The sequence below is a fragment of the Populus euphratica genome, unplaced genomic scaffold (genome assembly GCF_000495115.2).
Source record: "Populus euphratica unplaced genomic scaffold, PopEup_1.0 scaffold116.1, whole genome shotgun sequence".
Classification (NCBI taxonomy): Eukaryota; Viridiplantae; Streptophyta; class Magnoliopsida; order Malpighiales; family Salicaceae; genus Populus; species Populus euphratica.
Genome location: NW_011499995.1, coordinates 466,080 through 491,379, shown reverse-complemented (window position 1 = coordinate 491,379; position 25,300 = coordinate 466,080). Strand labels below are relative to the sequence as shown.

Sequence of the window (25,300 nt, the reverse complement as noted above, 5' to 3'; positions counted from 1 at the left end):
TTGCCCTTTACAAGATTTATTTGAAAATATATTAAAATAATATTATTTTAAAAAAAAATTATTTTTAATACTGATATATTAAAATTATTAAAAAATATAAAAAAATTAATTTAAATTTTTTTAAAAACTTACTACAGTCACAGCCAACCTTAAAGGGAAGCACTCGGAACAGAACATACGCCGCCAGACGAAACTATATTCATTGCATCAAGCGAATAAACAATTTGTAGTATTTAGGAGATAAATCATATAATTTAGCATATATATATATATATATATATATATGCATCAGCCCTAGCCTTTTGCACTTGTAAATAACGAAAAAGAAACGCCTCCTATTTTTTTTGAAAAAGAAAAAAACAGGGCTCGTGAGGAACACGCGAGAGTTGTTGGACAGCAGCCAATAAAACGGGAACCGATCCTCACAGTTTTCTTACAGCGCAATTGGAAGCGAGTTTCGGCAGGCAGGCAGAGAAGAGAACCCCAAAAAAACCTCTCTCTGCTGCTCTCTTCATTTTCTCTCGCCCCGTTGCAAAAATGGATTCTCATAGACAACAGTCACTGATCCCTAGCTTCCTCTACTCCTCTTCTTCCTCCGCGAAGACTCTCACCCTCTCTACCCTCCACTCCGATCAACCTTCTCTTTCCCCGTCGTTAACCCCGGCTATGGGGAGGAAGAGCAGTGGCGGATTTGTTATCCCCGCACCGAGTGAGCCTGGGAAAAGGATCGAGATGTACTCACCTGCTTTCTATGCTGCTTGTACTGTTGGTGGTATTCTTAGCTGTGGACTTACTCATACGGCTGTTACTCCTCTTGACCTTGTCAAGTGTAATATGCAGGTGTCCTTTTTTACTAGATCTGTGCTTCTCTTGCGTCGTTTTTTCTCTGTTCTCTGTCGTTTTTAGTTCAGATCTGTGTCGCTGTTTCTGTTGAGGTAGCGATTTAGAGGTTTTTTCTGCTTTGCTTTTAGTAGTTTTTAGTGTTAGATCGTGTTCTTTTTAAAGATTTTTGTGTTTTTAATTGGTTTATAAGAGATCAGATCTGTTTGACATTTCCAAATGTGCAGTTTCAATTTTTTTTGTTGTGTGTTAGATTTGATCTGTTTTTGCTGGCTGAGGTATAAATAGCGTGACTGCATGAATCATTTTGGTTGAGCATTGCAAAGATTTTTATGTTTTTAGGGTTTCGTTGTTGTTATTGTGCTCTATCTGTTGTAGACTGTCATTTGTTGGCCCACACTTCCTTGTAACGCATTATCGAGTGTTATGTATTAAGAGAATATGGAAGCAATGAAAATTTATGGTTTTATCTTTGCCCGTGGTTGATGTTTTTTTAAACCACATGTTGTCACAGCCATCAAATATGAGATAAATGGGTTAGCAATGTTATGTTAAAATATTGAGGATATCGATTAATGTTTATATGATTGATTTTTTAGATTGACCCTGCCAAGTACAAGAGCATCTCATCTGGTTTTGGAGTTCTACTCAAGGAGCAAGGAGTGAGAGGCTTCTTCAGGGGTTGGGTGCCGGCCCTTCTTGGTTACGGTGCTCAGGGGGCCTGCAAATTTGGATTCTACGAGTTCTTTAAGAAGTACTACTCTGATCTTGCTGGGCCTGAGTATGCAGCCAAGTACAAGACCTTGATTTACCTTGCTGGTTCTGCGTCTGCTGAGGTGATTGCAGATGTTGCTCTTTGCCCCTTTGAGGCTGTGAAGGTTCGAGTTCAAACTCAACCTGGGTTTGCTAGAGGCTTGTCTGATGGACTGCCTAAGTTTGTGAAAGCTGAAGGTGCTCTTGGGTATGCTTTTATGTCCATGATTTGTTTGATGATTTATGTTAAGCTTTATATGTTACTAACTTTGTTGTTTATTTTAGGTTGTACAAAGGCATCGTTCCTCTCTGGGGTCGCCAGATACCATGTAAGTTTGACATCTTTACTTTTTAATAGTTATTTAATGCTCAGTAGGGCTAAGAAATTCATATATTATTTTGAATGATTTCTTCTGTTCAGTACATTTGATATTTTCAATTTTGTATTCTATTTTTTTTTAACACTTGCTACACAAGCATGCCATTTTATTAGTGTTGGAGCTTTACAGCTTTTTAAGACACTGTATTTTTTAGCCTTTAAAGGACGTATTTGGGTCATGGTTATATAATGATCCATCTTCTTTCTTGTTTGAAATGAGCATTTCGTGTTAGGTTATCATGTGCATGTAGAAGCATGATACGTGCTTGTCAACATTTTGTTTGGAACTGTTTTAAAAGAGAGTAGAAAAATGGCTTTGTTTGTGTGTAAAAGTCGGGAATTTCGAGCTGATATTGTGAGGCATGCTGAAGTCTTTATCCAAGTTGACGAACTCAACAATTGCTGTAGCCTTAAACCAAAATGCTGGTCAAAAGAACTTGTATAATTATTTGACAGTGTGCATTGCATTTTTCATCTTTTGCTCAAGTGTGTAGCTCACAAGAACTATGGTTTTATTCATTGAGGTTTCTCTGTTTTTTCATGCTGCAATTTAAGTTTGTGGTTCATGGTTTTTCTTGCAAAAAATGCCTGGTCTGAGCTTCTGGTGGATGGCAACAGTTACACGGAGCTTTTGCTGTATTGAATGTTAATTTTGGCGTGTCATTGAGTTGCTGTATATACCATAGTTTGAGTTATTATTGGTCATATCAGTGGTACCTGTTGCTGACAATGCTACATGTTATTTTATTGTTTTCTTGCAGATACAATGATGAAGTTTGCATCTTTTGAGACTATTGTAGAGATGATCTACAAGTATTCCATCCCCGTGCCAAAGGACCAGTGCAGCAAGTCTCTGCAGCTTGGTGTTAGCTTTGCTGGTGGTTATGTTGCTGGTGTGTTTTGTGCTGTTGTGTCACATCCTGCAGATAATCTTGTCTCTTTCCTGAACAATGCTAAAGGGGCAACTGTTGGTGACGTGAGTTCATTCTCACAGTGAATTCCCTGAAAAACATTATTTTCCGCCCCTTGTTAACATTTTTGAAACTTTATTTATGTTTGTTTTTGCAGGCTGTGAAGAAGCTAGGTGTGTGGGGTCTGTTTACTCGCGGGCTGCCTCTCCGTATTGTCATGATTGGAACACTTACTGGAGCTCAGTGGGGTATCTATGATGCATTCAAAGTTTTTGTGGGATTGTAAGTATTTCCTATGAGTGGTAAAAGCTTCATTGTGACTTGATCTGGTGTTGCATTGCTAAAAAGGATTTGATGTGAATTTTCAGGCCTACTACTGGAGGTTCTGCCCCTGCCGCTGTCCCTGCAAAGGTATAAAGTTTCAATCCATTGACGGATTGGTTTGTATTGTTCTAATGGAACCTGGGAGATCATATAGGGATAATAAATATAGGATCGGAGCTGCTTGAGTAATCCCAAGCCAACGGAGATTATTCTTTTTACATTCAAAGACTCATTGTCGATTTTTGTCATCTTGACTAATTATGGTTTTCCGGGGGATAGTTTTGTTCCCATCCTTCTCAGATCATGAAAACTTTTGCTAGTTAGATCATTTTATGGAATTCCAGTTTGATATAAGGATCTCATCATCCCCTCGCCAGGACAACCAAAATAATGGACAGATGGGGAGACGATGTGTTTTGTCCTGTCCGAATTTCTTTTGAGTGCTTATGTGGGAACTTGCATGTTATTGGCCATGTGAATGCATGGGATTCGGAGTCCCCTTTTTACGGCAATCTTCGTTGTTATTAAATATATGTTTTGTTTTTTGGCTTTCCTTCTTCCTTTTTAACTTATCTTAATTAAATAAACTCAAATGCATGGTATTTAGTTTTTGAATTCGTGAAATGCGAGTAGAGAAGAGAGTTCTATCATATTGAGGCACCAATATGATAAAAAAAAACATTAAAGAATATGTGAAGAATACCTTTTATTTGTTTTGGTCTTTAGCCTGAAGTTTTATCTACTTGAGTTATATATTATAATTCTATTTCAATGCATGCTGCCACCATATATCTTTGTGACATGTGGTAAAAAAGAGAGAGATACTGTACTAACCTGTAATTTTCTTTTAGTAATGCTACACGGTATTTGAATGTGATACATCATAAGGATTTATAATAATCTATTATTTACTATTAACTGGCATTATAAATAGTAGTTCTCTTGGAAACTAATCAAGATATTACAAGAGGAGATGAAAGGGAGGAAAATACACAAAACAATATCTTAATTTTCCCTGGTATAATCTGACGACTTCATATCTGCATCGAGCATTTGTTAGGTTTTTTTTCTTATATTATTAAAAATAGCAACTTTATGTTAAGAAATCGCATTGAAATAATGATCTCGAAGGTAGTAAACCCACTTAATTGTTAATTTTGCAACAAGCTTTCAATCTCTTTCAAATACAAATTGGCAGTAAATATACAGTTTATTACTGCTGGCTACCTTCTCTGTATCCTTTTCTTTTTTCACCTTCTTTCTGTTAGTACTAAATAAAATGACAAAGTGGAGTATTACTATTCAAAATAAATCCTTGTATTGGGCAGAAACCTTTGTAATCTGTCATGTTATTACTATTCAATATATTTATATGTAATGGTAATTTCATCAAACCAGGATGATATATATGTTGGCTTACATTTCCTATCCATCAATTATTGAACAAGTCCTTGAAAATTTTGTAAAAAGCATAGTAATATGTATTAATTAAGTCGTATGCTAAGAAAAATAGTCATATACAAGGTCAACCTTTATTTTTTTTCATGAGAGACCAATAAGTTGTTATTAATAAAATCAATATATTACCACTCAATTCGTAAGAATTTATAATATGATGTGTAAATGATTTTCAAACATTTTTCATGTAAGAAAATTATTTAAAAAAAAAAGCCAAATTCGTCTTTGTCAAACATTTTTCATGTAAGAAAATTATTTTTTTAAAAAAAACAGCCAAATTCGTCTTTATCATTGTTATAATTATTATTATTAGAAATGATTCACAAAATTTTTGTTATGGGGATTGGATTCCAAAAATAACATTGCCATAGTGAAATTGAATTGAAGAAAAAATATTACGGGGATGAGTAAATGATCGAAGGAATAGAAGCAATCGAGCTCAAACTTGCACTTCAAATACTTCATTTCTCTAATTAGGAGAGCTGAAAAGTTTCTATAGTGAATATAGAGAACTTTGTGTGTTATCGTCAAACTCTCAATGGAATTCAAGAGTTAATATGAAATTAATTTTTATTGTGAAACTAAATTAAACTTTATAATAACTGAATATCTTACCTAAACACTGAAAAGTAAAAAAAAAAACAATAAATTTTGTTAAAACTATTGGGCACCGAAGAAAAATCAAAATAAATTTTACTGAAGCTTGAAATAACCTCAATAAAAAAACCTAATCATCTTTTTTCTCAATTGAAAACTCTTATCATTTAACATTTTCTCCCTTATTAACTTTGACTGTCTAAAACAGAGAGCATGAATGTGGTAACAAGCTAAAATGCAGAGACCATGATGTGGATGCTCTTAAGCCTACGGGAGTCATGCTAAGCATCAACAAATTTCTTTCAACCAAACGGGATGCCTTTCAAGCAAGAGCTCACAAAGTATCAATAATCCTGTGCTCTGCCATGAAATCTGGGCAAATCAGCAACTAGACTAAAAGTTGCCCTTCAACCTCTTCAATCATTTACACTCAAAGAACAAGAAATTGCAGTGAATTCAACATTCCATGAAGCTAGAGGGATGGAAATGTCTGTTCTAGCCCTAGAAATCAGGTTTTTTTACAATCACTGTGTGTATCTGAATGAGATTTTTTTGAGCTAGAGGGATTGAACTGTTTCATGTATAAATACAAATGAATTATTTTATATTAAGTTGGTTTATTTTTTATTTTATATAAGCAAGCTATTGTTCTCTATTGATGATACCAACAGCAAGAATTATGACAAAAAATATTGAACTCTTTCCATAAAAAGAAAATAACATTTAATTTGGGGTATCTTATTAAAACATATAAATTCAAAAAAAAAAAAAACTAATACCATCCACTACTTATTGTAGTCGATTTTTATTTCTTTTGTAATGAATAGCTCACATAATAGAACATGCATTGGAAATTTCATCAGCAAAGTCTTGCGATGGGTGATAATCATAGGGCCCGTTACCATGAGCGTGGTCTTGGGCTGGGGGGTAACTATAGGGCCCGCTGCCATCAGCAAAACCTTGGGGTGGGGGATCATTATAGGACCCACTACAATAAGCAAGACCTAGGAGTTGGGGATCATTATAGGACCCATTAAAAGAAGCAGAGGGTGGGACGACATCAGTGCCAAAAGGAAAGTTTGGGTCATAGTCAAGCCCATAATCACACAGATATCTTGCAAGGTCGTGTTCTAAGTTCTGTTCACCCATGGGCTCAGTACTATTCCCCCCTCTATTGGATGGACCAGCTTCAGCATCATTATAGGGCCCAACACCTAGGGGTTGGGGATAATTATTGGGCCCATTAAAATAAGCATAGGGTTGGGGATCATTATAGGGCCCACTACCATCAGCAAGACCTTGGGGTTGGGGATCATTATAGGGCCCATTAAAATAAGCATAGGGTTGGGGATTATTATAGGGCCCATTAAAATTAGCTTCCTCTTGTGGCTTCTTTTCTTCTTCCTTCTTTTCCCCGTCACCTTGGAATATAACCTCAACCTTAACACCCTTTCTTATCTTAGCCAATCTTGCTTTCACGGCTTCAGTGTCCACAATGCCAGTGACAGTGACAAGGAACTTCTTTTTGTCTATTAATCTCCCTTTAATCCCTGCCAAGTTTATTGATCAGAACCCACACAAGAGAGCTGTTAAGAATCAGAAGAAGAGGCAATGTGCAAATTCACTTTAGGATGATGTACCTTTGATACCGGAGAGAGCCTCATTCACCTTACGCCAGCATCCTTCACAGTCGCAGAATCCACTCAACTTCAACGTCAACATCGTGGTAGACTTCCAAAAGAGAAGGGCAGGAGATTGGTATTCTACAAACATTTAGTGTCAGATCATAACCATGTAGATTACCATTAAATCTCTTGATGAAAAGAATAACTAAATCCCCACGTAAATCAGCTCATTAGCTCAATAAGAATGTACCTTGTTCTTGGACAAATTTATTTTCTCCAGGATCTCTATGCCTCTTTGACAGGGTTAGTCAATAACCAGAAATCTAGAGATATATATATGTTATAACATTCCGTGTTGAAAAGGAATTTAGGGCTTCCTGTTGAGAATAGGAAAGCTCTAAATAAGAAATAAATTGGAGAAGCTCAAGATAAGAAATATGCTATACCGTGAAAATAGGAAAAACTGTTCTTTAAACTAAGGTTGACTAGCCGGCTTTTTCAGCAGGCCAAAATAAGGCACAAATCTGTCAGGCTAAGCCAGGCTCAGACCATACTTAGCTAAATAAACCAATACATGAAACACATGTCATCTTCATCATGTCATCAAAATACATAGACAAGGAGCGTCTTCCAATTGCCACATACACAATGAACTCTAGTACCAACCTCAAAATATAGGTGTTAAAATACAGATTTGTAGTCATTACATTTCCCTTCAAGCATTGTACCCTCGTAATCCATTCACAGGAATCCGCATGCTCAGATTATAAATAAACCAAAGAATTGAGATATCAACGCTAATATACAGTGTCCTCATTCCCGTCCATTTATTGATATCAAAAGGAATCCTAGGACTTGGAGCTTGCCACACACAAGAAATTTGAACCTGTGAGGTCAAACAAGATTGATTGTGAAGGACGGGTAAGGATAAGTATCAGCATCGCCTCCCAAACCGAAGATCCCTCCCATTTCATCTTCAGATTTCCAGTGCGTGCTGCATGAGAACAATCAAAGTACCATGCCAGGAGAGAATTTTAGAAGACAACAATACAAATTCCATGATACAAGCAATAAAAAAGTCAAAGAGAACATAATTTATAAGTTTTGATTCACTGGATCATCAACAATTTTTTTTCCTTTTCTTTTAAAGAATTACAAAAGGCTTAACATCTGTTCAGATTTTAAAACAAGGTTGCTACAACATTCGAGAATTTCATCTACTTCTCAAAGACAAAAGAGCACAAAATCCAGAGCTCTCTAGAAGGAAGCACTACAACAGACAATTTCTGAACTATTTCTTACTACTGCTCAAAATATTATGAACGCACATAAGCCCTCCAAATTTTCATGACCATCCAGAGAAATATGATTTATTCCCACCGGAACCATAATGCTGTTTGCATAAAAAGCCTCTTGAAAAAGGAAAGAAAAGAAGAAAACAGAGAGATGGAAATAGCCTCGGTATCTTTTGTGCAAACAAGGTGATGCTGTCCAAGCTTGCAATCGATTAATTTGGTGTTGAGGTTGAACCACCATTTCACCATTTTTTGTGTTTTTTGATTGGTTTGATGTGCTAATATCAAAAAGAAATTTTTAAAAAATATATATTATTTTGATGTATTTCCAAGCAAAAAACACTTTGAAATGCAAGCCTTATCATACTCTCAAACTGGCACTAAAACATCAAGCAGTAGCTTTTGGCATTCTTCAAAATGGTTCATCCAGTTATGTAATTATATCTAAAGGGTATACAAACTTGCCTGTTTGAATTGTCACAAAATCCTTCAAGGATTGAACGTACTTTCTTCTCACTTTTCGTAGTAGGAGATAAAACACAAGCCTGAAATGGTCCCAAAAGCCAGTGCCTGGTGAAAAAAAACGATTCATAGGAAAAACAAGGAAAAACATAAGATGAATATTCACCAAAAATGATGGGGGCAATCCATATCTGAGAATGCTCTCTGCAAAGACACGAATAGCACAAAAATGCATCCAAGAGCTGAAAACCTGCAGGTCATAAACTTGTTTAGTTAACAAGGGAACTAGCAGCGCAGCCAAAGCCAAAGAAAAAAAGAGAAAAATGAAGGAACGGTTCAACATTTTTTTTAGCAAGAAACAGTATTCAATATAGATACAAACCACAAAAAATACAAGAGTACTTAAGGAAGCCTATGTCTGAAAAGTACTAACAAAGACTTCAGCATTTCTGAAAATCATTTAGACCCTCAGGCACATAGGCTCGTTCAGTTGGGTGGGAAGAAGGGTTTTGGAGTCAGTAGACTCCAACCATGTCAAAATAAAAGAAAATGCTCAGTGCAGGAAAACAAAATCATGGAATCAACTTCCAAAGCAATCAAGACATGAAATTGTCCGTCAATCAACAAGCAAATCACCAGACTAGCAGATACACATCTCAACTAGTTGAATGTTAGCACGTGATCATCTGCTTCCATCACAGAAGCCAGGCAGGAGCTTTAGAGACAGAACAATATCTTTTCCAGGGTAATTTTTATGCTTAGCTAAGTAACCCAATGGAATGTAATTTACATTGTGCAGATGAGTATCCTAGGAGTTGATGAGTATTTCATTCCAGTTTGAAATACATGAAAGGCTAAGTTGAGCACTCAGTTCTCTCTCTTTTTCTAGGCCCTCTTATTCTTTCTCCTTTCCTCCACCACCTACTTCATTTCTTCCTCACTAAAATTCTACATGGCAGTATCTCATGTACATTTACAAACAGCCACCAAACTTCTCAGCTTTTGGCTTTATTTGCAACATCAGACTTGTCAATCCCTGTAACCTCAAAAACCTAATTAATTCCAGGTCAATTAATTCCACAACGACCTACTTCCAAACTACAGTGCTTTAAGTTGCATGTCAAGGTTTTCCAGAAATTGAACATGCAATTCCAGCTATCAAGCAGCCATCCTATCTCTCAATCATCAACACAACCGACCTCAACGTCAAACTACAAATCCAAAAACTTTAAGTTCTGGTTATCTAATCCTATAATTAGAAATCTAGTCAAACCCCACTCAACGGAAAAAACATAAAGGCTGATTAATTCAAATCTGACCTGCATTATATTGCCCCAAAAGTAGGAAAAAGGAAAGGAAGGGAAGAAAATTACCTCCCCATAGCTAGTATAGCACCACTGCAAAAGAGAACTTCTCAAATTTTCTTGGTCCCGAACCAGTCTTTCTAACTCTTGCTTCCTGCTCTCTTGTGCTTCTGGACTATATTCAAAATCACGAATCTAAATCACACGAGAGACAGAAACATAATGCATTAGAGATTCTAGACCAAGTCAACTATTAAAAACTCGAATATTTTCTATATCTATAAAGCACAAGATTCAGTTACTCCTAGAACCATTTGGGTAAAAGCTAGAGTAAGTCAAACTGGGTACTACTCACTTGGAACCCTTTTTCACGTGCATTTGTTCTAAAATTGTCTGCCACTCGCTTAAATACACGTGCATTTGTTCTAAAATTGTCTGCCACGCGCTTAAATAGTGTTACTGTGTAAAGAGCATATTCATTGTCTTCATATAACTTCTTGGAGGACCTGGGAACCTGAAAGACACGAGATGGATAGATCAAGCTGGAATTGAGAAGTGGCAAGAAAAATATAAGCATGGCATGCTTAAATCCATCAGTTCACATGAGCCTAAGTGAACAGGTCTCACAGGCAACAATCCATATCACTGTTAGAGATGATAGCCATCCAAACTGGAGCCACTGACTGAAGCATTTATATATAAAGAAACACATCTTACCACATAGTTAGTCAATGTTTCATAGCTTGCCAACCAGTCCTTCTGTGAATACTTGGGAACAATTGCGGGGAGGGTTATGAGGTGTTCAGAGATAATAATGTCCTCTGTTTTCACCAAATCCGAAAGATCACGAACAGCTAAGCTGAAACAGATAAAGGAGGGTCATGCCAGAAATAAGAGATGTATATGATAGATCAAAATTCAGGATATGAATACCTTCCACTCTGCTTCCGATTGATAGCATTGAGCTGACTGCGTACATTATTATACTCAGCAACACGAACCTAACAGAAAGGACAGGGCTTAAAAGTTCAAATTCCCAAATGAATATGCTAGTTATGAAATACCCAAGTTTTTCATCAAGTAATATTAAGGAACGCTAAAAAATACAACTAGGCTGGCAGTGTGTTGTACTTTTGTACAAGTCAATAAATGCATCTAACAGTGGCATATAATAGTAGCATAAAAAATGCAAGAGCATAAAACACATATGAAGGAGCTTAAAAGCCTTTGAGGTCTTTTCAACTAGGTTAGATATTGAAATTCAGCTCGTGACATGGTGATTTGCTAAATGTTATCTACCATAAGAAATGTGGTGTGTTTCTCCCGGTATTTCTCCTATGCTTACATAAAAAACAAATCAATTGACAATCAACTGTTCCGTTATCCAAAAAACAATAATCACCTTGAGGTCATCCTCAATCTTCACCACTTGACTATGGATACTATCCACAATCTCTTTCAGAGGAGACATCGTTGGGTATTTTGCTTCATCCCAAACAAACCTAAAATCCAAAATCCAAAACACAATCTAAGAAAATCTCTAATAACCCCAAAACACATATCCCTAATTCACATCAAAATTTCAATGGACTGCAAAACTAACCTGGTTAGGTAAGAGTCAACTGGCACACCATCAACTGTCAAAGCATTGCTCTCCACACCTGATAACCTCTCAAATTCCTCAATCTGTCTCCTGGTCTTGTGTGACACTCCTTCTATAAAGTTATTCGACTGCACATTCAATTCAATCAACCAAAAATCCCAAAAAACCAAAGCATGCGCTATCAAAACATTCAGCAGTAAAAGAAAATGAAAAGGAAAAGAAAAATCAAATCATTCATAGCAACCGTTCGATCCAAAAAAAAAAATTAAAGTAACATTAAAAATTCAAGCATTTAAATTATCAAAATGTGTAAAATTATGATTTCATCATCATCATCAAGTCAAACTGCTAAATTACAGAAATCTTGATTTCACATTTCCATAAATGTCCAAAAAATCCCAACATTTAAACTACCAGAGAGTTAAATTTCACATTTCCACAATGATTATCATTATAAAGTAGCATTAAAAATTCAAGCATATAAATTATCAAAATGTGTAAAATTATGATTTCATCATCATCATCAAGTCAAACTGCTAAATTACAGAAATCTTGATTTCACATTTCCATAAATGTCCAAAAAATCCCAACATTTAAACTACCAGAGAGTTAAATTTCACATTTCCACAATGATTATCATTAAATTGAGACACAAACAGACATCAATTGCATAAATCAGAAATATAGAGAATTAAAAAGAAAGAAAAAAGATTACCTTGACGAGATCATCACTAAGCGCAAGGAGTGAATCGAGGGTTCCAACACGAAGACTAGGGATATTAAACTGCGAAACGGAAAGGAAATAATAGAAAATTAAGGTTAAAGTAAACAGATCAGATGAAGAAGAAAGAGAGAAAGAAACCCTGTAGAGAGGTGTATCAAAAGAGTGCTTTGAGATTTGTTCTTGCAAACGGTTCCACACAGAAGAAGCTGAGTTTTCAACCGGAAGAGAAACTACCCAGTATCTACTCGTCATTTCCTTTTTGTTTTTTACTCAGATGTTTTCGATTTTGATTAGAGAGAGAAAGAGGGGTTTTGTTCGTAGGTAGAGAGAGAACAGAGGGAATGATCAGAGTTGCATTGATTTTCTTCTTCTTCTTCTTCTGTTTCAATTTCGGTGGAGCCTTCCTGGCGGTGGAAGGATGATTGCTAACCAGTAAAATTAGGCCATCTTTTACTTGATAAAATAATACATAAAAGATAAAAGTATTGTTACCATTTCGAACTTTGCCCCAGTTAATTAAAAAAGGATTATTGGGTAAACCTGTGTGCATTATTTTTAATTAAAATCATGTTATTTTAGTTTTTTTTTCTTTTTAACTTGGATGGGTTTTTATTGGGTCAAATGGATTACAAATCAACATACCAAATCACCCGAATTTAACCTCTCTCTTTTTTTATTAATCCGTCAAATTGGAACATGATTCTTCTTTTATTTATTTTAAAAGTATTGTTACCATTTCGAACTTTGCATGAGTTAATTAAAAAAGGATTACTGGGTAAACCTGCGTGCATTATTTTTAATTAAAATAATGTTATTTTAGTTTTTTTCTTCTTTTTAACTTGGATGGGTTTTTATTGGGTCAAATGGATTACAAATCAATATACCAAATCACCCGAATTTAACCTCTCTTTTTTTTATTAATCCATCAAATTAGAACATGATTGTTCTTTTATTTATTTAACCAGCAATTGAAGATTGTTGAATTATTTATTTAGCCTATTGGATCACACTAAGCTGTGTGTTTGATAAAACAAAATACATATTGTAAAGAAAGTCCAAGTTGCAAGGATTTTTTTAGTATTATTATTAAATACAACCCAATGAGTAGAGCTTCCACCCTTTATATCTTTCTCTTTTTTTATTTTAGGTTTTAAATTTAATTATATAAAAATTATCTTAATACATCTAATCGATTTTATGGGTTTAAAAACAATTTTAATAACATATAAAAACATAGTTTCACTTTAAAAAAAATGAGATGATATTTTTTTAATATTAAAATAATAATATATTGTATTGACCCAGATTTTATGATTAAACCGTTATATCAATGACTTGAGTCGTGGACTTCAATAAGTTTAATAATTTTATTTTTAAATTATTTTTTATTTAATTATATAATAAAAAATTAAACATTGGTAAAATCGAGTGCTAACTAAATACCAAAATATATTGTTTGGAATTTTGATAACCTTATAGAAAATAAATTATAAAAAATAGTTTAAAATTAATTAATTATTTAAAGTTAAGATTAAAAAAACAATAATAAAATTAAAAAAAATAAAATTGATTATTTTTCTTGTGAATGGTGCAAGCAAGAGATTTCACCTCAAATCTTTTAATGTTTAGTAATAATAACTAGTTTATAGGCACATTACTCCACATGTTAAATTGAAGGTTTTTTTTAATATAATAAAAAATATTTAAATTATTAAGAATTATTTAGTATTTTTATTAAATTTAATTAATTATATCAACCTTAAAATTTCCTGATACAATTTCTTACCTTACTTGTCACTTGAGTTTAAAATTAAATTATATAAGTATTGATCTAATATGAACTTGTTGATTTGATTAAAAATATCTTTTTCAATTAATAAAATAATATAAATTTTTTAAAAAATAATAATAAAAATAATATAAAAATAACTTTTTGTCTAATTTTTTGCTTAATCTAAATTTAAAAATAAATTGCATAGAAACTGTGTTGATATAACTTGATCAACTTTGTTAGTTTAAAAAATATTTGATTGACCAATAAAAATAATTAAACTAATAATAAAAACATATTCCCAACTCTTTAATTAGCCGGGATATGGAAAGATAGAAATAAATCATCAATTTCACATTTGAGGAGAGAATTAAAAATATATAATATAGTGTGTAAGATGATTTGATTATTGATGAAAAATATATAAATTTAAGCGAAGTGGGGAAACATGATTATAATAAATGAAGCCAGATTCGAATTAGAAAACAGTCAGAAAAAAACAATTAGTTGATTAAGGATCTGGCAAGGGTTGAGGGGGGAATTTACATTGATCAGTAATGTTTCTTTGTTCTTTGCAATATATATATTTCAAACTTATATAATAAACATAACCTAAATGACAGATAACTTGCTAGCCTGGTTAAAAAAATTAAAGAACTTAAGAGAGAGAGAAAAACAGAATTAGGGGGAAAAAATAAAATAAAATGGAACATCTGGCTATGCTAGAAGAGCATCCATTAAGCAAAGCAAGATGTTTTAACTATAATTAACCAAGATCAACGACCAAACTCTAGATCAATGGGAGAATTAATCATTTCCAAATATTAGATTTCTCACTGATTTCCGAACATTAATCATTCTTTCTTTCTTTCTTTTCAAAATCAGAATTGAAGAACAAAGCACAAATTGAATTCGAATTTTCTTTTGGGCTACTGAACAAGAAGGTTAGCCCTCCCCGAAGCTCGAGCTGCTTCCCTCTACTCCATCAGCAGTAACATTAATGGAGTTACATCCCCAGTCCTCCACTCTGTGCATCAGCAGTGACAGTAGGTATCCTATAGCGGCAAAGGGGGCAGATATCCCTCGTTTTGAACCACTGGCTAATGCAATCTCTGTGGTAAACATGAGAACAAGGCATCTGAGCAGCTTTGCCAAACTTCAACTCTTCCTTGCATACCACACATTCTCCATATGATTTAGACGTGATATTCCCTTCTTTTACTGCTTTCATCTTCAATCTTTCAGTACAAGCTCCGTCATAATGATTCCGATGTTTCAGACATTGCACTGCTTCCTCCATTGCCTTTAAATTCTCCTCGCACGCAATACGTTCATCGCAGACGTCTTCTCGATCTACAATAGCCTCAACATCAACCACAACATAAACAGCACTCCCATCTCTACCACCCCTTGTAATCAAGCGACGCTTTTCTGATACAATCGCCGCTAGTATCTCTTTATGTTTGGTTTTAGGGACTCCCATGTACGCCAAAGCCTCCGCCGATTTCTTACAAAGAAAACTATCTTCTTCATCAGAACAAGGAGCTTCAACAGTCCTACTCGTGCCCATCTTTCGGACTTCTGGAAGATATATCTTGTAATGCGAATCCGATCCGACACCGGGCGCTAGCATGTAACGGCGGAGAACATTCACAAGATTGAACTCAACTATTGCTGACGGCAGGTTATTGTTGTAGCCAAATTCGGTCGTCGTTCTCTGATAAGACAGAGAAACGATGCGTCTGCAGACTTGCAGCAGTTCTGGATGAAACTTACTTTTACTATCATCAACAAATTCCCCTCTCAGACAGAATTTGTAGCGAGTAGGAGTCGACATGGCGATCTGTGCTATACAAGAAAATAATAAGATTCTTGTTTTATGACTATTCCTAGCCTCTCTATAATTCTTAATTTATAGATAGATCCTGCCGCTGCTCGTGGCTGAACTACCCGTAACCAAAGCGGTTTGCTTAGCGGCAACTTTACGCGCTCGAATTAGTTTTCCCTCTGCTCTATTTTTTTATGGAATGTTTTCCCAACATAATTACTTGCTAATTATCGCACTTTCTTGTTTAGTCTTTTCTCCCTTCTGGTCTAGGATTTTTATTTTATTTTATTTTTTCCTTAATGATTTGATAATTAAAGCAAGTATTTTTTTCACGTATTAACTAATTAATTATAAAAACATTATTACTAGTCTTATAAATCCACTGGATCAATATAATGAATATATTCTTAAAACAACTTTAAAAAATCCTTGATTTTAATGAATATAGAAAAAAACAAATACCCTTTTAAGTGGAATCAAAATAAATAAATAAATAATATGCACATTCTGATTATATAGTTATAGATCCGTGATTGGTTACCTTAAAGAATAAAAAAAATAAAATTAACCCATAAAAAATATTCTCATCTAAGTTGATTTTTTTTTTCTTTTTTATTCCACTCTTCTCCGTATATTTATCTATTTTTTAGAAACAAGTATGAGTAGTCATCAAATTTCTCAAAATTAAAATACTAAAAAGCATGATTTATTCACAATAACCCAAAACACATATTATTTTAAATTAGAGCAGTGAAATAATCATTCTGTCTTTAACAAATAAAAACATTAAACGTATCATTAGAGGTAAAAAGGTATTGGATCCATTGATCATTAATTACCTTACCATAATTAATTATCAATGGATCCAATAAAATGATTTAATAACTTTTTTTAAAAAAAATTATAATAAAATTTTATAACAAAATTGATTGGAGGAAAATTTTATAATTAACTTGTGACACGTTTCACGAGACATCTATCTAGTCATGCCTAAATTGATGATGAACAATAAAACATTTACAAGGCTACAAAATTTAACTTCATGTTGTTGTTCTTCAGCAATAACTTACATATATTGATAATTCCAGAGAGAAAGCACATCAATCCAACAGAAGCAAAAATTGGACCTGTCATCTTCTAGACTGCCTACTCTTATTTATTAATTTTATGTACATATACAGGCAAAAGCACACTGATTTGTACAAGATTAAGTCACTCTTCATTTCAGGTAAAGCTCTGTTGTTAAACAAAATGCACTGCTATCTTTATAAGAAACCTAATAGAAGTCATCCAGAGACAAGTTCTCAACAGAACCGAAGCTCTCCAGATGCCCGATCCTTGAGAAATTAGTCATTGATCCACCCAAAAAATCAAGGGGCGAGACATTTGAGAAGGTAGTGGTATCGTAGATAAACGACAAGCCTGTATTGTCAACCACAGGATAATTCACATAAAAGGAGCTGAATTTGTTAACTTCACAATCAAGAAGAACAGTGTCATTGACTGCATTTCTAGCTATATCAGTATATACATTTTGATCCGAGGCCTTTTTAGCTTGGATGACCTGAGAAAACATCAAGAACATGCAGCTATTAGCATTTAAGAATTGGTAAGATACTTTCTAATGGAAAACCTCACCAGCAATCTATAGGTTTAGAATAGCAGCATACATAATTCTGACTTTGACTGTCTTGGTATACCATAATAAAGTCTCCAAGCTGTAATCCATGAGCGTGAACAAAGTCCCCTGCGAATATCCGATACAAGTTTGGTGATTTGTATTCATATATTGTTTATGGAAGCAAAAATTGGAAGGAGAACTTTACAAGGTAATCGAGGGTTTTACCGGTGTTTTCGAGTACATACATTCGGCTATTGTTATTAGGCCAGTACCTGCTTACGAAAATAAAGAAAAATTTACAAGATCAGCAGCTGTATATTGATGAAGTTCCTATTTGAAGCTGCATGCAACCAACCAATTCCACCTTCAATCGGAATTGATGACTTTTGGCAGTCTTGCAGATTTAAATTCGAAAACTTTCCGAAGTAATTAAATGTGCCGTGTAAAGGTTAATCCTAACGATAATATTATTCCGTTTCCCTTGATGTACACCATTCGTTATTGATATGTAATTTCTGCCATCAAAAGGGAAGGGGAGCTTGCACCTGTACTTGAAGCTCCAAACATGGAGACCGTCCAAGTCATCCATGTTGATAAATATCCCTTCCTTGGACTCCAGAAAAGGGAGGTGTGCCTCAGCTGCTTTCTGAATTATTGAGCCATCAAAATACATGTGAAGTTCAATTAGGAAAAGAAGTTTGAGATTAAATTGTTGCAACATGAAGATGCATTGACAAGGAAACGACGTTGTTCAAAATATACGAATCTCAACAAAAGAGAAATACAAAATACAGTATTAATTAGACCTTTGGGAGTATCATTCTCCTCAGAGAGCTTACATCACTGTTCTTAAGTTCCTTTTGGAAAAGGAATCTAAGTCTCCTTGGATCAATGACCTATGGCATAAGATCATTTGGAGTCGTTGATCAACTAATAATCTCGAAAAACTCATCAAATCATGAATTAAGAGGCAACTTATAAGTGATACAATGTGTTCAACTTTTCTAATCAATATCAAGCATATAGCAACAATGATTTGTCCAATATGTGACGAGCTCAAACCAAAGCACGAACAATAAAGGAAAGACATGCGTGACTGTGTCTTGCAAATCAGAAAAGAAAAAAAATGCAAATTAAAATTGGAAGCTGGTGGAAAAAGATTTCAATTTCCAAATTTCGATTGAATTTCTCAGATAACAAACCGCAGACAAACAGTTAACCTGCAAGGTATTCTACCGCATAAGACCATGAAAGTTACTATACATGCTGCATTGAATTGAGCCAATGAAGAACATAATCATTAAATTCTATGTGTTCTGGACTAAGTGAAACAGATCAGTTCTGAGAGTTCAGTCAAAGCTGTCCGATGCAAAATCCCCCAAATCATGGCATTTGCTCTGCTTCTGAAGTAGATACATAAAGCAGCTCTTCGAAGTTAATTGGTTACATGCCAGTCAAAGGTTTTCAATGCTCTGCATGAACTCATGTCTTTGAGGAACAATTAAATGGGATGCATAAATACTCTTACTGAACAATTGATCTTTCCCTTTCAACAAAGAAAATCTTACCTAATTGTTCTAGCTAGATTACAGTCAAACAAAATGAGTCCAAAAAAAAATATTTAAAATTTAATTAAATTACTAAAAGAAGAGAAACTTACCACCAGCAAAATCTTACCTCTCAGATTACCTTGAGCAAGACAACATCAAGTTGTCGAAATAAGCAGAAGTAGCTAGTAAGGAAATCCAAGACAATTAATGATATAATGACATAATAATTAAAGCTACACATGAAAAGGAAAAGTTTCTCACACGTGCGGGGAGGGAAGAAGGGTCTTGAAGAGGAAGAGAGAAGGCAGGCACGTGCAAGTGAGTGGTGGCAGAGCAGGAAGCATTAGCAGCAAAAGAGAGAAGGTGATTGATAGTAGATGATGATCTCCTCTGCCTGGGCATCCTTTTCTTCCTTTTAATCTCAAAACCCACCATAGAACCAACAAGGTGGTCACGGGTCGACCCGCGTATAACAAGATCTGAACCCCCTTCAATATTGGGACTCTGCATATCGTCCCCCTCCACATTGACACCTGCTCCACCTGCCATCAGAGAACAGGCCTCGGTTTTCTCATGAACCACATCATGGTGCATCATCGTTAGCTACTAAGGGTTTCTACTTTTCTTGATAAAAAAGCAAAGAGTGCTAGTAGCCACTGATTAGTAAGTGCGCGCTTGCTTGCTTTAGATAGATATCAGTGAGAGAGACTGGCTGTCTCTCCCTGTGTGGCTTGGCAGATCGAGACTACCGGTGATCGACGCTCGGCAATCACGAAATGGGGGGTTTTCTTGACTTTCTTGTATGCTGTGAGTGGTCAAAGGGATCATCCAGAAAACAGTAAAGCTGGTTCTGTTTCTATTTTTAGCAAAAAGGGTTCTTATAATGATTTCACTGCCTGGTTTTTATGCCATTTGTGTTTCTTTCATTGATGCTTCCTCTCATATCTTTTGCTCCCATCACCCATCTTTAGTATTTTTAATCTCCAACACATTGCAACAATAATTACAAGTGGCACGGGGTTGGCAGGTGAGATTGGCTGCAGAACAAGGTAGAGTTAGGGTTTAGTCTTTACATTGAGGTGGTTATGGCGAAAAATGTGCAATGTGGATTCATGGCCAGTTTTTAGGGATCTTATAGTGTTACACTGTCTATCAATACAATGGTCTTGTACACTTGTTGAAGATGTATAGCTAACTAGGGTTAGGATACTTTGGTTGGAAGCTAGCTAGTTAGGGTTAACATTGAGAAAAGAGAGAGTAGTGGAGTATGGAGGGTGGAGGGTGGAAAAGAATAAAAACTGGATGAAGAGGGGGCGTGGGTGGTGGTGGTGCCGGCGGCGGCAAACGAATGGAGGGCGGAGAGCGAACAGGTGTTGCAAAAGTTCTGATTACTGTGTTGAGAAATCAATGGTGTTTTTGGGATTCATTGGGCTCCGTCTTTCTATGTACCAAAAAAACAACACTCTCCTCTCTAGTGGTTTTCATGAGTTTGAATAGAGCAATAGGAACTAACACCGTCATAGGTGTCCTGGCTTGATTGCGCGCCAATTCCAGGGTTTTTTTTTACTTTTTGGAGCTAGTGGGTTTATATATATATATATATATATATATATATGTCTGTGAGTGCTGTATACTCGTACGTACCAGAAACCACGTACGGTGTGGGTATATTTATTTGCTTTTAATGACTTTTTAGTAATTAAATTCCTTTTGAAATTTATAGCAGCACCGTTAAGACTTAAGAGCATTCAAAGCCAGGAGAATGTTTGTTATTGTTATTAAAAATTTTGTTTTAATTTTTATATTATTTTACCAGGAGAATGTTTGTTATTGTTATTAAAATTTTTGTTTTAATTTTTGTTTTAATTTTTATATTATTTTACTGTGCTAATATTAAAAATATTTTTTAAATAAAAAATATTATTTTAATATATTTTTAAATAAAAAACACTTAAAAAATAAAAGTAACTTTTACCACTCAAACAGCTTCTAAACTCAATTTTAAGAGTTCTAAACAAATCGCAGCTCTCATGAACAATTTAATGATATATTTAGAAATATGGTGTATTTTTAAAAATTTTAAATTTTATTTTTTATTTAAAATAAAAAAATTTATATTTTTAAATTATTTTGATGTGCTAATATTAAAAATAATTTTTAAAAAATAAAAAAATTATTTTAATATATTTTTAAATAAAAAACATTTTAAATCATCATTTCTACTATAATTCCATATTCCCTAAATAATACAAAAAAGCTTATATAAAACATGAAAAAATATTAAAAAATTTAAATTAAATAAAAAATTTAAACGAACAAAAAAAATATAACAAATTCCAAACATTAATTATTTGATCTAATCCGAGCGCTTTAATAATATTAAATGGTTATAAAAAATTAACAATATAGAAAACAAGAATTCTACGATTTCTTAAAAGAAAATGAGTCCACTCCGACGAAAGATTGTACCCGAAACTTTAAGGCTACACGTTTAATCAGAATCTGCTGTGATCTGTGAGATTTGATCAAATTAAATGCCAAATCTAATGAGATCATAGCTTGCACTGGCAATTATATCGTCCTTTTAATTTGAAAGTCAACATCTCCATTCTCTCCTTTTTAAAAAAAAAAAGAAAAAAGAAAAAAACAGATTTTATTATTTCCAATTCCACATCCAGCCTGTTTAAATTCTGTAGTTTCTATTCACCTAGATGGTGATTAAATGATACAAATTTAAGATTAAAAAAAAAATTTATATAATTTTAAGTTTAAGTTTTTAATTATTTATATGATTATTAATTTTAAAACTTATAAAATTAATTGTGATATGTTTAAACTGATCCAAATATTTATATTAATTAAAAAAAATATTATAATTTTTACATGTGATTTTCTAAAAACTTTTTGGCAGGTTCTTCAGTTTTTTAGGCTATGATATTTTCAAAAACAAATTAAATTTACTTGTGCTAGTGCTCTATTAAATTGATCGGTCCCATGTAATAATAATAAAAAATTAATCTTTTAATAGGAACAAAATATTCAATAAATCAACTACAATATACTTAGTAGTTTTCTCTTATAAAATGTTTTTTTTGTAATATAGATATATGATATTTTTTAAAAGTGTTTTTTAATTAAAAACTTATTAAAATATTTTGTTAGAATCTTTTTATTTTTAATATTAACATATCAAAACTATAAAAAATATTTTAAAAATATCACTATAATAATTTTTAAATAAAAAATATTTAAAAAACTAAAGAAAGGTTTGCATTTTAATACTATATAATTATATAACAGGAAAAAACATGCGGGACTAAAATTATGTGTTCAAATTAAGCTCATTTAGTTGCATTTTGAATACATTCAAAACAAATTCAATAAATGCAAGGAATACAATCACATTGCGCATTCCTTCATGTTATTAAAAAGTGTTTTGAAATACAGTAATGATTATAATTTAAAATATTTTTTAATTATAAATATATTTTTATTTAAAAAATTATTTTTGATATTTTTATAAACATCTAAAAAATTAATTTGAAACAAAAAGAAAAATAAAAAAAATATTTTTTTAAAAAAATATTTTTAAAACGAAAAAAACAAATAGGCCTAACATATAATAATAACTCTATCATATTTTCTTTGATAAATTTAAATTTAACAAGTATAAATTTTTTTAAAAAATATTAAAAATCTTTCCTATAAACATGTAAGATTTAGCAGCTATTTAGACCCTTGTCGCGCATATTGCCCGACAAAGAAAAACAAGCTCAAGCTAGGATGTTGGGCACCAAGCCAGCACTCCAGTATATTTGAGCCTATTTATTTTTTTATTAGGCTTAGACAACTCGTTTGAAATTAATATTTTTTTTGAAATTTTTTTATAATCCTATGAAAATTTTTCAATAATTTTTTAGGACTCCACATAAATTTTTTAAATTTTATATTAATTTAATATATATTATTTTAAATAGAATATAACTCAAAATATTATAAAAATAAAAATTACACTTCAGGTTTTTTTCTAAAAAAACAAAACTTATAAGATATAAATATCCCATGAATTCTTAAAATTCAAGATTTAAAATTTTTTTATTATTAATATTTTTAGTATATATATTTTTATAATATATCTCTCGAAAATATTATTATACTTTCTTTTTATATAAAATTATGAACTTAAATATCTAAGAATTTCTATATTCACCAAATGAGAAATTTTTTTATCCCAGCTTACCAGAAACCTACGACTTGACACTAGCCACTTTAACTTCAAAAATAAATAAAATTACAAGACCCGGCAGTTATCGTGTAGAAGTGAGAAGATAAAAAAAAATAAAATAAAAATAGAAATGCATACTCCACGTTGTATTTAAGTGTCGAGAATGGTGTTGAATTTGATTGATATTTTCATTACTCAGTTTTGTAATAAATTTATATTAACATTAAAAGTAAAACAATAGCTTATATTTTTTAATTATTTTTTAAAATTTTAATTTTTTTAGTTAAATAAACTAAAACATAAATAATTTTTTTTAAATGATGTAAGTGCATTGAAGTTAACCGATGGCTAAGAATGATATTATATAAATTATAAACATATAAATATATCTTTAAAACTCGACCCTATCCACTAATTCACTGGTACAAAACCTACTGTGGTCAAGTTCTTGAATTGAATTTTTTTATTGACTAAAACAACTTTGCATCATTTAAAGAAAAATCAAACCTATTAAAAAAACAAAAACAAAATATTATTTTAATAAAAAAAAAGATAGATTGACCTTACCAACCCATGTCATGGACTCCATTAAATATGTTTTTTTTTTATTTATAAAGAAACTCAATTATGCTTTGTGCGACGGTGCATGGATGAATAGGATTATAAACAGTAAAATAAAGCATCAATTATGCATTATGCAAGGGCACTTTGCGTCTTTTCTTTTAGAGAATCGAAATAGCTTCCATTAAAAGAAAAATCCTTTCGTACATAAGGCATAACAAAACTGAGGGCATCTTCCTTGCAGCTTGCACCCATATATATGTTGTGTGTGGTCCCACATCATGTGATGGTGCGACCACCACATTAAATGTCATGTAATGACTGTCTCTTGGTCTCCTGGTGTTAAAAATGATTTGTTTCGGGTACTGTAGCGGTAGATTGAAAATAGAAGAGAGGAGAAGAAAATCAAGAGAGAAAAGGAGAAGAAGAGACAGCAGAGCAACATGTGTTCTTCCTTTGATTTCCAACTCGTTCACCGTTGGATCGGGCTGAGATTTTGACAGCAGCTTCTAGACACGTAACTCTTCATTCTGAACGGTCAAATTGAAGATTGGTGGTGTGTAAACTGACCGTTTTGACAGAAAACGGGGTTGTCAGTATGGTGAGTTTTTCTCAAATAGTTCTCCTTTAATCTTGTTGTAATTGTATCCCTTAGTTGAATCTAAGGAAGAATGATTGTGAACCAATTATTTGTTGATAGTGGAAGTTTTTAAGTGGACTACGGTCCCGTGATTTTTCTCGCATCGGGTTTTCCACGTTAAAATATTGGTTTTAATTTTGTGATTATTTACATTATATTTGATCATTATTTGATTTTGTTTTACTGCACAAAAAGAAAAAGAATTGGAACTTGTGAATTATATTTCACTAAATTGAATTATATTTGGTCATTGTTTGATTCTGTTTTACTGCACAAAGAGAAAAGGAATTGGGATTTGTGAATTGTATTCCGCTAAATTAATCCGGGTAAATTGGTGTCCGATTGTTCCTAGTTTTCCCAACAATATATTCTTCGAGGGATTCAAGGATTAACTATTTTCCCAAGTGAATGAGCTACTGCATTGATTCCATTTCTCTTCACATGTGATTTCTTTGTTTTTCTAAGAAAATTATATATATATGATTAAGTCAATTTAGATATGTACTTTTATTTTTCTATAGTGATGTTAAATCTCTTATAAAGTGGAATTAATAATTGATATAATACAAAATAAAAAATGATCCACTTTCTATTTCATTCTCAAATGCATGTAAGAAAATGGAAACAATTTGTTAGAAAGACTAATTAATGACAAGAAATAAATTAGCTAGAACTAATTAATTTGCATTATCGAATAAACGATGTTCCTCCAGCTTCCCATCTTCCCTGAGATAAAATGCGCCCTCATCTTTTAGGCTCCAACTGCAAATATCGGTGCATCCTAACTTCGTAGCAAATGCCCAGAAGACTCCATGATATCTATCATTAA

At 33.0% G+C, this 25,300-nt stretch overlaps 5 protein-coding genes across 13 annotated transcripts; 1 reads left to right on the top strand and 4 right to left on the bottom strand.

Moving 5' to 3' along the window:
* Positions 1–330: 330 nt before the first annotated feature.
* Positions 331–3,719, top strand: LOC105140609 (mitochondrial phosphate carrier protein 3, mitochondrial-like). The gene is made up of 6 exons (XM_011047502.1): positions 331–840; positions 1,440–1,801; positions 1,879–1,922; positions 2,734–2,948; positions 3,041–3,165; positions 3,252–3,719. The coding sequence occupies exons 1-6, from the start codon at positions 538–540 to the stop codon at positions 3,298–3,300; spliced, it is 1,098 nt and encodes a 365-aa protein (XP_011045804.1). The 5' UTR covers positions 331–537; the 3' UTR covers positions 3,301–3,719.
* A 2,284-nt stretch (positions 3,720–6,003) lies between these two features.
* On the bottom strand, positions 6,004–7,242 carry LOC105140608 (uncharacterized). Of its 3 annotated transcripts, none has more exons than XM_011047501.1 (3): positions 6,903–7,242; positions 6,545–6,812; positions 6,004–6,472 (listed from the first exon to the last, which is right to left on the bottom strand). In XM_011047501.1, exons 1-3 carry the CDS (start codon positions 7,033–7,035, stop codon positions 6,091–6,093), a joined length of 783 nt encoding a protein of 260 aa, XP_011045803.1. In that variant the 5' UTR covers positions 7,036–7,242; the 3' UTR covers positions 6,004–6,090. The 3 variants fall into 3 exon arrangements, with proteins under 3 accessions (XP_011045803.1, XP_011045802.1, XP_011045801.1); XM_011047500.1 differs by having other exon boundaries at positions 6,004–6,812; positions 6,903–7,025; positions 7,138–7,242; XM_011047499.1 differs by having other exon boundaries at positions 6,004–6,812.
* A 95-nt stretch (positions 7,243–7,337) lies between these two features.
* On the bottom strand, positions 7,338–12,717 carry LOC105140606 (V-type proton ATPase subunit C-like). 3 transcript variants are annotated; one of them, XM_011047498.1, is made up of 12 exons: positions 12,414–12,717; positions 12,267–12,335; positions 11,552–11,679; positions 11,351–11,450; positions 10,882–10,949; positions 10,666–10,807; positions 10,369–10,462; positions 10,304–10,326; positions 10,018–10,143; positions 8,811–8,894; positions 8,648–8,727; positions 7,338–7,881 (listed from the first exon to the last, which is right to left on the bottom strand). In XM_011047498.1, exons 1-12 carry the CDS (start codon positions 12,525–12,527, stop codon positions 7,782–7,784), a joined length of 1,128 nt encoding a protein of 375 aa, XP_011045800.1. In that variant the 5' UTR covers positions 12,528–12,717; the 3' UTR covers positions 7,338–7,781. The 3 variants fall into 3 exon arrangements, with proteins under 3 accessions (XP_011045800.1, XP_011045799.1, XP_011045798.1); XM_011047497.1 differs by having other exon boundaries at positions 10,304–10,348; positions 10,391–10,462; XM_011047496.1 differs by having other exon boundaries at positions 10,304–10,462.
* A 2,335-nt stretch (positions 12,718–15,052) lies between these two features.
* On the bottom strand, positions 15,053–15,883 carry LOC105140628 (E3 ubiquitin-protein ligase TTC3-like). Its single transcript, XM_011047522.1, has one exon. It carries the CDS (start codon positions 15,881–15,883, stop codon positions 15,053–15,055), a length of 831 nt encoding a protein of 276 aa, XP_011045824.1.
* A 1,119-nt stretch (positions 15,884–17,002) lies between these two features.
* On the bottom strand, positions 17,003–20,381 carry LOC105140605 (B3 domain-containing transcription factor FUS3-like). Of its 5 annotated transcripts, none has more exons than XM_011047491.1 (6): positions 19,307–20,381; positions 18,302–18,391; positions 18,041–18,141; positions 17,721–17,767; positions 17,545–17,621; positions 17,003–17,438 (listed from the first exon to the last, which is right to left on the bottom strand). In XM_011047491.1, the coding sequence occupies exons 1-6, from the start codon at positions 19,640–19,642 to the stop codon at positions 17,151–17,153; spliced, it is 939 nt and encodes a 312-aa protein (XP_011045793.1). In that variant the 5' UTR covers positions 19,643–20,381; the 3' UTR covers positions 17,003–17,150. The 5 variants fall into 5 exon arrangements, with proteins under 5 accessions (XP_011045793.1, XP_011045794.1, XP_011045795.1 ...); XM_011047492.1 differs by having other exon boundaries at positions 17,575–17,621; XM_011047493.1 differs by having other exon boundaries at positions 18,335–18,391.
* Positions 20,382–25,300: the final 4,919 nt, after the last annotated feature.

Excerpts from the sequence above, each read along its gene's own strand:
- LOC105140609 (XM_011047502.1), top strand. The coding sequence starts at position 538 with ATGGATTCTCATAGACAACAGTCACTGATCCCTAGCTTCCTCTACTCC. Across the intron at positions 841-1,439 it reads TTGTCAAGTGTAATATGCAG|ATTGACCCTGCCAAGTACAA; the intron begins GTGTCCTTTTTT and ends TTGATTTTTTAG. Across the intron at positions 3,166-3,251 it reads TTCAAAGTTTTTGTGGGATT|GCCTACTACTGGAGGTTCTG; the intron begins GTAAGTATTTCC and ends GTGAATTTTCAG.
- LOC105140608 (XM_011047499.1), bottom strand. The coding sequence starts at position 7,035 with ATGTTTGTAGAATACCAATCTCCTGCCCTTCTCTTTTGGAAGTCTACC. Across the intron at positions 6,813-6,902 it reads GGCTCTCTCCGGTATCAAAG|GGATTAAAGGGAGATTAATA; the intron begins GTACATCATCCT and ends TAAACTTGGCAG.
- LOC105140606 (XM_011047496.1), bottom strand. The coding sequence starts at position 12,527 with ATGACGAGTAGATACTGGGTAGTTTCTCTTCCGGTTGAAAACTCAGCT. Across the intron at positions 11,451-11,551 it reads GTTGACTCTTACCTAACCAG|GTTTGTTTGGGATGAAGCAA; the intron begins GTTAGTTTTGCA and ends TTTGGATTTTAG. Across the intron at positions 10,950-11,350 it reads AGATTGAGGATGACCTCAAG|GTTCGTGTTGCTGAGTATAA; the intron begins GTGATTATTGTT and ends CCTTTCTGTTAG.
- LOC105140628 (XM_011047522.1), bottom strand. The coding sequence starts at position 15,883 with ATGTCGACTCCTACTCGCTACAAATTCTGTCTGAGAGGGGAATTTGTT.
- LOC105140605 (XM_011047491.1), bottom strand. The coding sequence starts at position 19,642 with ATGATGCACCATGATGTGGTTCATGAGAAAACCGAGGCCTGTTCTCTG. Across the intron at positions 17,768-18,040 it reads GTTTGGAGCTTCAAGTACAG|GTACTGGCCTAATAACAATA; the intron begins GTGCAAGCTCCC and ends TTTCGTAAGCAG. Across the intron at positions 17,439-17,544 it reads ACAGTCAAAGTCAGAATTAT|GTCATCCAAGCTAAAAAGGC; the intron begins GTATGCTGCTAT and ends ATGTTTTCTCAG.